General features: G+C 40.0%; 1 protein-coding gene across 1 annotated transcript in view; it reads right to left on the reverse strand.

Moving 5' to 3' along the window:
• Positions 1–13,155, reverse strand: part of LOC124722040 — a 1,041,203-nt gene that overhangs the window by 454,077 nt on the left and 573,971 nt on the right. The window contains exon 6 of the mRNA XM_047247232.1: positions 2,591–2,716. Within this exon, the coding sequence (XP_047103188.1) occupies positions 2,591–2,716 (126 nt within the window). The remainder of the gene's footprint in view (positions 1–2,590; positions 2,717–13,155) is intronic.

Genomic DNA, 13,155 nt, shown 5'->3' on the forward strand with positions numbered 1-13,155 from the left:
CAGCTCGTCAAAAATAATTACATAATAGTGAAAATTTTGTTTGTTATTGTGTGATAGCGGACGCAGTAGGACATGTTTGGAAGATGATATTTCCCGATGTGAAAAAACTGAATATGCTCATGGTTTGTGGTGAATGTAGGAAGTATGCCGTTCGTTCATATATCACGTACGCAGAAAGATTTCCCAGTGGACGTCAAACTCTTCAGCCACTTCATCTTCTTCAAACAATACAGATGATACGAAAGAACGTATTACTGCGGCCTGCGTTGCGTTTTCCGATGAAATGCTAGAACGTGCCAAGAAGTCGTTGCATGACAGACCGCAAGGTTGTATTGACGCGGGTGGTGGTCGTTTTGAGAAGAGGCTTTGAGGATACATTGATTCTTTAACGTGTCAGACCCCACAGAGATGCTGTATTCACCTGTGTTTGTCTTTCGTTTGACCTAGGAAGTGTCCCACTGAACAACACGACAGCTCCAGAGACGTATTAACATATGTGAAGGGCTGCACATACGCACACATATGATATTCACATTCGTTTGTGCTACCACATGAAACAAACAACTGTCGGTATTTAGATTGTTCAGTTTGAGATATCTCGTAAACTACAAGCACTAGACTCCTGAAACGCACCATTGATATTGTAATTTATTTTATTTTTTATTGTGGTACAGTCAACAGGCATTTTCCATTGGAATATTTGTACCTTCTGTAAATAAATACACATTTGAATCTCGTAACATTCTGCGTATGAGCTGCAAAGGTGGACATCTACCTACCATTTCAATCTGTGAAATCCGTATATCAATTGCTTCTTCCATTATCAAAGTACCCGCGGTGCAAGTTTTAGGTGATTCACCGTGTATAAACGATTAAGAGGACAATCTGAACAGCCCACTTAGATTGTTTGCAAAATGATTTAGATAACATATCTGTTTGATGCGAAAAGTGACAACTGACTCTAAATAATAAAAACGTGAGGTCATGCACATGAGTACTAAAAGCAATCCATCAAATTTCGGTTACAAGATAAATCACAGAAATCTAAAGACGTCACAGAAGTTATAGTGCAGGATGACTTGACACGTGGGACTCGTTTGTGTTATGGACGACAATTGCAAGGTAATCGAAGAACAAAACAGTATTACTGCCAGATTTGGAATCTAGGACGAGAGTATTCATTGATCCATTGGGGTTCCGCAGACAATGTGTAACAGTTACACCTTTGATAATGAAACTGTATACAAATAAATGGCTTTAGGATAGCTCGCAGTGTTGGCGTTGGCCATCTGATAAAGAAAGGGGTTTCTTAGAATGTTAGTAGTATTTTCTGTTTTAAGAAACAGATGTGCGATGCATGTCAAAGTCTTTGAACCCATTACCTAATTGGCACCGACAAGTATTTAAGGTAACGGTGACGTTGAATGTTATGGGAAAGACGATAAGTTCAGTAATTTTCTCAGTGTAATTATGGGTTGTCCCTAATAAGCTGATAAAAACTACACAGATAACTTAGTGACTCAAAGCGACGCAATTACCTCTGTGGTAATAATAATGATAATAATAATAATAATAATAATAATAAAGTAATTTGTGCAAATATTTGAATTGGACGCGACTTCGATGACCCACGTGCCCATAATCAACACCACTAATACTAATGTAGAAACGGGAACTACTGTGTAACGTTGAACACGAACCATGTGTCGTTTCAGGCAAATCTTCACGTCATTGACAAGTGAATTCTAGGTGAAAGACAGAGTGAAAAATTTTCGTGGTCCAACCGGGATTCAATTCCGCAACCTTGCGGTTTCCAAGCACGCACTTCACCACTAAATAATTAGACCCGACATCGCTGTGGTATCAAGTTATGCAATTACGGTAAGCTAATTGTCAAAAAAAGTGACAGTATGTTAGTAAGTGTTAGTTTTGTTGCAAGTGTTCTGAACTGCAGCTCAGTATCGATATCATCAGAAAAAAAGATATTACCGTGATTCTGTAAAAGACGTTCTTTTCAAAACAGGGTCATTCCTGATTCACTGTCGTTTTGCTGCGTCGTATCTCTAAAATGGCTACGATGTGGAGCTATAAACCGTAAGCTGATTCCAACTCATTTTAAATCAGCTGCTTGTACAAACACCTAAGGCTTTCCTGTGGAGGTCCATGTGTGATAAAAATACCATTCATTATTGCTGTGTATGATACAGTGTATATGCAACACTATAAGAAATGGCCTGAATGACCTAATCTGATATATTAGAAAATGGTAGGAAAATAGCGAGCTAAGTTTTCGTGGAAAAGACTCACTTCCCAGCGAACGTGAACTACCACAGTGAAGGGACATTGGCAAATAGTAACGTCCCGAGACCTAGGCCATCCTGTGCGTGAATCTAAAGAGCTTAAGGCTCTTTAATCTGGCCAGATGCGAGGCTGCTTTGTTAGTAACAAACATTTTTCATTAAAATAAAGAAGAGTGAAAAATTTTTCTCGTTCCTACTCTTTTCTAATAGTGAAGTAAACCTCAGAGATTAGACACAGTCACTAACATGAAAAACTGTACATACATCTTTTTGGACATTGTTTTACGTACCTGATCAGTCCCAAGACTTCATCCTCTGGCATTGTTACCACGTTGTACTTGTCTACAAAAATAATATAATCTCCCGGCCTAAGACCAGCTCGGTCGGCCGGTAGTCCAGCTTCTACTCGTTCGATTCTGTGAATGTAGAAAAGAATCATTTTGATTTTCCCATATCACTACCATTACAGTTACTACTGAAAATAGTTCTGTAGTAAACATATAATGCTAAAATAAGACCACATTATTTACAACAAATGTCTTAATCGTAAAGGTAGTAATAAATGATAACGCCTCTATTTCCTATCTATTGCGGTGGTGCAGAACTACTCGTTTATAAACCGAACTGCCTCCTTATGGTACCGCATTTTGTAAAAATGTATTCCGTGGGCGAGCCGCTTCACTAAAAATGTCATAACACTACGAAAACACGGATGCAATAAAGTGGAATGTGTCACTGAGCTATTTTGGCATAATCTTAATTCCACTGAAATGAACGAGAATGATCTTTTAGATTAACTACTAATTTTTGTCGACCTACAGATGGATAGCGAATTAGGAATAGAACAGTACACGGGAAATTAACTGCAAACTACAGTGTTGGTGGAGAGAGCACAGTAAACACTGCGCGCTTTGTTAGAGAGGTACAAAAATAAGAACAATAAAACAACGTGAAAGTGCAGAAGGAAACAGCCTAGAATAGCAAATGTTCTATTGCATACGGAAAGCAGACAAACGCGAGGGGTAAATAACATTAATAATTGAGTAGAAAACTAAAATGAAAGTTCCATGACGTTGGAAACTCCAGAATAACTTATTGTTTTGAAGCTTTTTTTTGTAGGATTTTGATCTCATTGACAGGCAGGCGATCAGAGACGGAAAACAAGATTCGTAACCCTCTTCATAAATGATCAGAGAACGGGAATGATATTTTCCGGTAGTCCTCGATAGGAGATGCAAGTAGTACCAGATTAGACATAAGGGTACTGATGATAAGTTATACTGTATTTCAAAAGGCTATGCGCTTTTTATATAGTGTAATAAAATACTACAACACATCAAAAAGAAACTTTTTAAGTCTCACTTCGCTTGCTCAAAATAACAGGAAAGCTATCATATAAAATATGAAACTCCTATTGCTAATAGGAAGGTAGCTATGTTACTAGCATGAAGCTAGCTTATTGTGGCATTAGAAACATGACGATCGTTGACTACAGATTCGATCATTCTAGTTCCGAGAATTCAAGTAAATTTGAAGCATCATATTTAAGAGTGTGTGTGCTGCTGTGGAGCCGGCCGCGGTGGTCTAGCGGTTCAGGCGCTCAGTCCGGAACCGCGCGACTGCTACGGTCGCAGGTTCGAATCCTGCCTCGGGCATGGATGTGTGTGATGTCCTTAGGTTAGTTAGGTTTAAGTAGTTCTAAGTTCTAGGGGACTGATGACCACAGATGTTAAGTCCCATAGTGCTCAGAACCATTTGAACCATTTTGCTGCTGTGCTAAAACAGAAAAAAAATGTATAGTCTTTTCAATGCTTCTAAATATAAAAAGATTCAAAGCACATTTCGAATCCGGCCGGAGTAGCCGAGAGGTTCTAGGCACTGCAGTGTGGAACCGCGCGACCGCTACGGTCTCAGGTTCGAATCCTGCCTCGGGCATGGATGTGTGTGTTGTCCTTAGGTTAGTTAGGTTTAAGTAGTTCTAAGTTCTAGGGGACTGATGACCTCAGAAGTTAAGTCCCATAGTGCTCAGAGCCATTTGAACCATTTTTGAACCACATTTCCAACGATAACAGAATGTTACTCAAACGAGCTACGAAGACATCGGAGCAGCAATGTATAAGATTGAAATCATCCAACTATCGGTTTTTCGTTATACTTTTTTCCAACAATCTTAGTCCACACATCTATCTACGTTGTTCTGTGGCATTTTATTCAAGTTAATTTATAGTTAATATGTCAAATATTTATTGGAATACACATCTTCTGCAGTCTATATACGCCTCCATCATAGAAATCGTAAGTAATGATGCTAGACGTTGTTCTGTAGCATTTTATCCAAGTTAATTCCATTTATTATATGTCAAATATTTGTAGGCCTACCATCTTCTGCAGTCTATATACGTTTCCATTATAGAAATCCTAAGTATTAATACTAGTATTAAATTACTCAACTGTATTGGAATTTAGCACAGACAGGAATCTTAACGTTACAAACAGTATGATTACATATTTTCCTCACAGTTCTGTTGGACAGCAGTCCTTTTTTGTGCCATTACTTGTGTTGCAATGTCATTTTCAGAACAACGTCTCGCCACTAACACAGTATAAAAGTAATTTCATTTGCATATTCGTAAACAGTGATTTAAACTAACTTAAGTGTAAAACATTGTGTTCAATCCAAGCCCATTTGATGCCAAACCGTATACGCTGTTTTCTGTATAATTACGGCACCCTTGTTTTGCCATTTGCAGAGTATGAATGTCGATGTATAGTTGCAGATGGTATTCCCTTCTCACACTCGAGAACTTAATTTTATGCTATGTGAATAGATGTCAGTGACATGAGAAGTCAATTTATTTCCCAAGATGGAAATTGTGATAAAATTGCAATATTCTCTGTCTGTAAAACTGTTACACATCCTTCGTGTCTTGCTTGATTTCTCTCTTTCTGTGTACTTATACTAACCTGTAACAATACATGAAAATACCTTTAAGTTTTTTTGGTGACTTGTATTCCAATGCTAGTATCTGGGTTGCGATTTCATTACATTCTGTTTTTTTTTCTAGTATTTTTTGTATTCTGCGTGGTAAGCTAGCATGACATTTCTTTACTAGAAACTGTCGTTTCTATTTTTACTTCGATATTTTGCATACACACTGCTGTCTTTGACGGTGAGAAATAGTAACTCCCTAATGATCTTATTCCAAATATAGGAAAAATACCAATAAATTCGCATTTTTCATTCAAAAACATTGCTACTCAGTCGGTAAGAGGCATGATCAAGTAGTCTCGCAGATGATACTCAGAAATGAAAGTAGCACATCAAGACCGGTTAGCCAGACGTAAAATGGACGAAAGTGGATAGGAGGGTCAATGAAGAAAAAAAAAAAAAACAAAAAAAAAACGGCGTGAATCTTAAGATAAAAAGTTTATATTTTTGTGAATTAAAAGAGGTTCAAAATGGTTCAAATGGCTCTGAGCACTATGGGACTCAACTTCTGAGGTCATTAGTCCCCTAGAACTTAGAACTAGTTAAACCTAACTGCGACCGTACCGGTCTCTTGGTTCCAGACTGCAGCGCCTAGAACCGCACGGCCACTTCGGCCGGCATTAAAAGAGGGAAAAGTAACGTAATGGAACAGCTAAGGCGCTGCAGTCTGGAACCGCGAGACCGCTACGGTCGCAGGTTCGAATCCTGCCTCGGGCATGGATGTGTGTGATGTCCTTAGGTTAGTTAGGTTTAACTAGTTCTAAGTTCTAGGGGACTAATGACCTCAGAAGTTGAGTCCCATATTGCTCAGAGCCATTTGAACCATTTGGAACAGCTATTTGATTAGTTTCAATTTGATTTCACATCAAAAAAGTGTCAGTGTAGGTTGTTGCGGTTTTCTGTATAAACAGTCAGTTTTAGATGATTAAATGCGTCAGATGACAATTACTGAAATACATGTGCAATTTATAGCAATTTGTCTGAAGCTGTGGTAAGAAAAATACTATACAAATGTGTAGCGATGAGACAGAAAACTTTGTGAGTTATTCGAGCCACAGTTTCCTAATTTACTCCTCTTCCATGCTATTTCCTTCAGTAAGGCTTGACTGATTCCCTGCTTAATAGCAAAATAGTACCGCTCTATATTGCCTCAAGTATCGGCGATAGAGGGCATTTAATTCTTTGTCGTTTGAAATACGCTGATAATGTGGTGCATTTATAGTTTTTGTTGCTGTCTCTCAGAAATATACCAACAGATTGCAAGAGACACATCAATTTTACCACTAATTTTGATAAAATCTAGTAACTCTTTACTAGCTGCCGCTTTGTTAATACTTTACTTTTCATTCATGCAATATATTTTCTACTTTGTAGAGACTGCAATGGAAGGCGGGCTGGAGACACGGGTAGAGGAGGCACGACACTAGACCATGAAATGTTCCGGAAAGTAATTACAAGTTTAGGTTCGAGGGTCCCATCCAAAAGTTTGTTATCGTCATGTATACACGAGGGCACGGAGTTTTGAAGATATCGGAAAACACAATATCACTGAAGATTATGCTGGAATTCATTTACAGAAGTAAAAGAAAAAAGGCCATTACAAAACAGCAATAGAAGTTGCGAAATAAAGAATACGATTGCCAACAGGAAAAATCCGAGCTGCTCAATCAAATGTACGGACATGCTAACAGGTAATTTTGAAGAATGCTAGGAGAGAGTCACACTTCTGCTGGGCGGAAATTTCGCTGCTATGTCTTATGTGAGGCTCCTCAACTTCTGATCAGAGGTCTCTTAGTGCTTTGATGTTGAGCCCAATTACTATCAGTTAGACTCGTAGCCGGCAGACGTCAGCAGAGGTCGTTCTAAGACAGCAGCCGTGGGCAGACGCACAATAGCCAACCAGCCAGCGCCCAGATATGCGTGAAGCCACTGACGCCATCTGCACATTAATCGCCATCAGGTAGTAGCAAGTGCTTCAGCAATCCCGTAAAAGTGCATCTGCCAATTTTCTGTTTGGCTCAAAGTATCAACTAAAACCTAAGAAAAAGGCCCTGGCGTAATTAATGACGCAATGGGCCCGTGTGGAGTTGATAGTCTCCCATCGGGCGCCTCCCCAGGTGGCGGATAGGGGAATGCTCTCCAGATATGGAGGGTACCGGGGAAATAAAATACCCGGGGTGTACCTAAACTATCAACCGAAATCCACTAACGTCTGCCTGGTATCCAGCGGTTAGGGGTCAGCGTCTGTTCGCCTAGATGGTGCGGCTGCAGCAACCTTCTTGATCTCAACAATCAAGTCGTATTCCTCGTGATCTTTCCTCGGAAGGATCACCACCAAGTTAGTTTTCAACTTGAAAACCAAACATGATGATAACACACACAAGGAATGAATCCACTACCCCGGGCACCAGTCGCAAGGCTGGCTTTACCTGGTCATCGGATTCCGGGGGACCAGGAGCATCATGTTACGCCTAAGGTTGAGAACCAGACGACGTCCAAATTAATACACACAAAACAAAGACACTTCATCGGTACACTTAATACTAATACTCTTTTCAAACTGGGCAAGATCAAACAACTTACAGACGTGCTGCAAAAATTCCAGATCAAAATCCTTGCAATCCAGGAAACACGATTTACGGACGAAAACCATTTTGATACAGACAACTACAGGATCTACAAAGGGAAACCAGCAGTTAAAACTAATGAGAAAGGACTCAAACTGTTTGGCACAGCATTTGCAGTCCACAAATCTATCAGCGACTCTGTCATTGACTTCCAGTCTGCCTCAGAACGTGTATCAACGCTCTCCGTCAAATCGGCCAACAAAGCATATACCTTGATCAACGCACACGCACCCACAAATACCTATAACAAGCAGAACGGCCATAAAGTGGATGACTTCTGGAATGACCTTGAAGAGACGACAAACAAAATTGCCAAACACCATGTAATAATCTTGTTAGGCGACTTTAACGCACAATTAGGTAAAGAGAAAAAATACAGGAAAATCACTGGAGTCCATACAGCTCACAAGAGAACTAACAAGAATGGGGAAAGATTGATAAGCTTTTGCGAAAATTTCGGCCTCGTAATTATGTCAACACAATTCAAAAAACCCAACAAGAAACTGTATACTTGGAAGTCGCCCAACACAATGTTGGGTGAATTCCAGATAGACCATGTGGCCATCTCCAAGAGTAACACAGCAGAAATTCTGAATGTGAAAACGAGAAGAGGATTTTTTGACTCAGACCACCATCTTCTACAGATAAAGACCAGATTACAACCCAATAGAGAAAAGCCAAAACTAAACAAAGTGCTGAGACCAGACCCCGAATACATAAAACTCAACAAGGAAAACATCTTACAGGAAATTAGTCAGACAAACACCACAAACTGGACAGAACTTGTGGACGTCCTCAAATCCACGATGAAATTGGGTCAACCCCCGAGAGGGAGAAAACAGAGGTGGTGGAATATAATATGTGACCAAGCAATAGAAGAAAGGATCAATGCCTGGAAAAACTTCAATGGTCACAAAACATCAGAAAAATGGCAACAATTTCTAGTAATCCGAAAACAAACATCGAAAACTATTCGGAGGGAAAAAAGAAATTATGACAAACGGCGACTAGATGAGATAGAACAAGATTTTAAGAAGAACAACACCAGGAATTTTTGTAAGACGTTTAAAGAACTTATTGCAGGATACCAGCCACCCAATCTTTGTTTCAAGAAACCGGATGGTTCACTAGAAACTAACACGAAGAATAACTGTCAAATCCTCGCAGACTATTTCAACAAACTTCTCAACTGCGAAAGACCTACAGAGGATATTCACTACGAGACGTCTACACCAAATCCTGACGCTAAACCGCCAACCATCAACAAAATAGTAGAAATTATCAAGACACTGAAAAACAATAGAGCCCCAGGAGAAGATGGAATTATTGCAGAACTATGGAAACTAAATGATGAAAGATTAACAGGAAAAATTCACAAAATCATATTAAATATTTGGGAAACAGAACAGATCCCTTCTGAATGGAAATGCGCACTCATCCATCCACTCCACAAAAAAGGGGACAAAACTGAACCAAATAATTACAGGGGTATCTCACTTGTACCGGTCACATATAAAATCCTATCAAAAGTTGTCATGAATATATTAGAAGAACAAGCTGACCCACAAATAGGAGAATACCAGGCTGGTTTTCGCAAGGAACGATCATGCATAAAGCAGATCTGGAATCTGAAAATGATTCTCCAGATGAGAAACACCCGAAACACAGTGGTTACCTTTGTAGATTTTAAAAAGGCCTACGACTCAATAGACAGAACAGTGCTCTGCAAGACGCTGGAAGAATTCAGCATTGACAGAAAGACAAGAGCAATCATTCGGGAAACATTAACTGACACAGTCTCCAAGGTTAAATTTATGGGGGATATCTCGGAACCATTTGAAATCCAAACTGTGGTGCGACAGGGTGACGGACTTTCACCATTACTCTTTAATATCATTCTTGAAAAAATTATCAGGACATGGGAAAAATAAGTCAAAGGAATCCAAATTGGCATTAGAAAAGATAATAGATTCAATGTGAAGTGTTTAGCTTTTGCGGATGACCTTGCAATCCTCACAAATAATAGAAAAGAAGCCACTAACGCCATAGAGAAGTTACACGAAATTGCACAAAGAACTGGCCTGCAAATCTCATATGAGAAAACCCAGTACATAGAAAGAGTGCCACAAGACAAATTGCCTATTGTGACAACCCATGGGAAAATCGTATAAGTACCACATTTTAAGTACCTGGGAGAAATCATCCAGCCATCAGGGATCAACCTAAAGGCCAATGAGGAAAGAATTAAAAAACTACAGAAAGCATATAAACTCACGTGGAACTATTATAACAAAAAGTCCATATCCATTAACGCAAAATTGAGGCACTACAACGCTGTCGTACTTCCGGAGGCACTGTATGCATCTGAAACAACACAAATAGGTGGGCAAACTAAAATCAAAGAAATAGAGAAACAAGAAAGGAAAATTCTCAGGAAAATTTTTGGCCCGATACAAGAGCAAGGAATCTGGAAGAAGAGACCAACATCAGAATTACGTAAATACACAGACAAGATTACGGATACAATAAGGAAAAGAAGAATGCAGTTCTACGGACATATCCACAGGATGAATGAAAACAGAATTTCAAAGCGAATTCTTAAAGTCTTCAACTCAGGCAGGGGAAAAACAAAATGGATAAAAGAAGTTGAAGAGGACCTCAGACAAGCACACATAACAGTAAACGATGCAGAAAATAGAACTGAATTCAGGAATATCATCAAAAAACATAAATTTGACACCACAACACAGAAGAGACCAGGATGCAAATGGACAGCGGAGCGAAAGAAACAACACAGTGAACACATGAAGAAAATTTGGGCTCAGAAAAAACACAAACAATCATCATAAAGGAATTCAAGTTCAAACGCTCTCTTAATTGGGAATAATCAAAAATAATAATAATAATAATAATAATAATAATGACGCAATGGGCATATTACTGTTTTCTGTTCATTCATAGTGTCTGCTGGAAATCAGTTAAAAGGCCCAGAACAAATTTTCTAAAATGTAACCGAATTTATTTTAGATGGGGTCCAAAACAAAATATTTTGCACTAGTAAAAGCAATAGTACTGTATTTTAATTATATTTCTAAGATTCTTAAGACTGCCACATGTAATCCTTTTAGAGGGTATTAACTGCAAATCCTTCACACAACCGAAATTATCTTACAATTAAAGAAAGTAATTAACTTAAATTTGTTTCCCATAGCCAGTTTAAACTTGTACACAATAATTTACACACATCACAAAAATTTTGCATCACCTCGGTTCCGAGAGTTCCGGAACGTATACAGAAAATTAGAATAGAGATCAACATAAACATCATTTCCGCCCTTTTTATTGCTCATGAAAACCACACATTGCATGTTGAATCACCATACAGCGAGACCTTCAGAGGTGGTGGTCCAGATTGCTGAACACACCGGTACCTCTAATATGCAGTAGCGCGTCCTCTCGCATTGATGCATGCCTGTATTCGTCGTGGCATACTATCCACAAGTTCACCAGGGCACTATTAGTCCAGATTGTCCCGCTCTTCAACGGCGATTCGGCGTAGATCCCTCAGAGTGGTTAGTGTGTCACGTCGTCCATAAACAGCTCTTCTCAATCTACCCCAGGCATGTTCGATAGGGTTCCTGTCTGGAGAACATGCTGACCACTCTAGTCGAGCGATGTCGTTATCCTGAAGGAAGTCATTCACAAGATGTGCACGATGGGGGCGCGAATTGTCGTCCATGAAGACGAATGCCTCGCCAATATGCTGCCGATATGACTGCACTATCGGTCGGAGGATGGCATTTATGTATCGTACAGCCGTTACGACACCTTCCATGACCACCAGCGGCGTACGTCGGCATCACATAATGCCACCCCAAAACCGCAGGGAACCTCTCCACCTTGATGCATTCGCTGGAAAGTGTGTCTAAGGCGTTCAGGTTGACCGGATTGGCTCCAAACACATTTCCGACGATTGGTTGCAGGCATATGTGACACTCATCGGTGAAGAGAACTTGATGCCAATTCTAAGCGGTCCATTCAGCATGTTGTTGGGCCCATCTGTACCGCGCTGCATGGTGTCATGGTTGCAAAGAGGGGCCCGCCATGGATGTCGGGAGCGAAGTTGCGCATCATGCAGCCTATTGCACACAGTTTGAGTTGTAACACGACGTCCTGTGGCCGCATGAAAAGCGTTATTCAACATGGTGGGCTTGCTGTCAAGGTTCCTCCGAGCCATAATCCGTAGGTAGCGGTCATCCACTGCAGTAGTAGCCCTTGGGCGGCCTGAGAGGCATGTCATCGACAGTTCCTGTCTCTTTGTATCTCCTCCATGTCCTAACACTGGTTCACTCCGAGACGCCTGGACACTTGCCTTGTTGAGAGCCCTTCCTAGCAGAAAGTAACAATGCGGACTCGATCGAACCACGGTATTGACCGTCTAGGCACGGTTGAACTACAGACAACTCGAGCCATGTGCCTCCTTCCTGGTGGATTGAATGGAACTGATCGGCTGTCGGACTCACTCCGTCTAAAAGGCGCTGCTCATGCATGGTTTTTTACATCTTTGGGCGGGTTCGGTGACATCTCTCAGCAGTCAAAGGAACTGTGTCTGTGATACAATATCCACAGTCAACGTCTATATTCAGGAGTCCTGGGAACCGGGGTGATGCAAAACTTTTTTTGATGTGTGTATTTTCTGTATTGAGATATGCTTTATAACAATTGTACTGATAACTCAATAACTGAATCTTAGATACGTATAAATTGATAAAATTAATTTTTCTTATACTTTATAGCTTTAAAACTCCTGAAGAACTTCGGGGAACTGGGAAGTCTGTGACGATGGGACTGCTCATGATGAACATCGCTGGAAAATTGTTTTAGTTTCCATGTAACAACATTTTATGTAAGATCTTGACTGTTACAGTCGGGAGTGGTACATGGATGTTCAAATTCTATAGACTCATTGCAGCAACAAAAATACTTCCTTTGTAGAATAAAAGACAGCAATCTCGCGTATTCATGGCCGGAGGCAAAACCAACTTAAATATCTGTTGGCCAAGTACTTCCATTAACTACTTTACAGTCGGTACAAAACATGTATCTGGTACTGAATCCAAACATCCATAAATATTCTAAAAATTTATGGTATGTAGGTATGTATGTATTCGTGTTCCACATTTCTTCCTAAGCCGTTGGACCAATTTCTGTCAAAATTGGTGAACTTATCACTTAATAA

The sequence above is a fragment of the Schistocerca piceifrons genome, chromosome X, assembly GCF_021461385.2.
Source record: "Schistocerca piceifrons isolate TAMUIC-IGC-003096 chromosome X, iqSchPice1.1, whole genome shotgun sequence".
NCBI classification, from domain to species: domain Eukaryota; kingdom Metazoa; phylum Arthropoda; class Insecta; order Orthoptera; family Acrididae; genus Schistocerca; species Schistocerca piceifrons.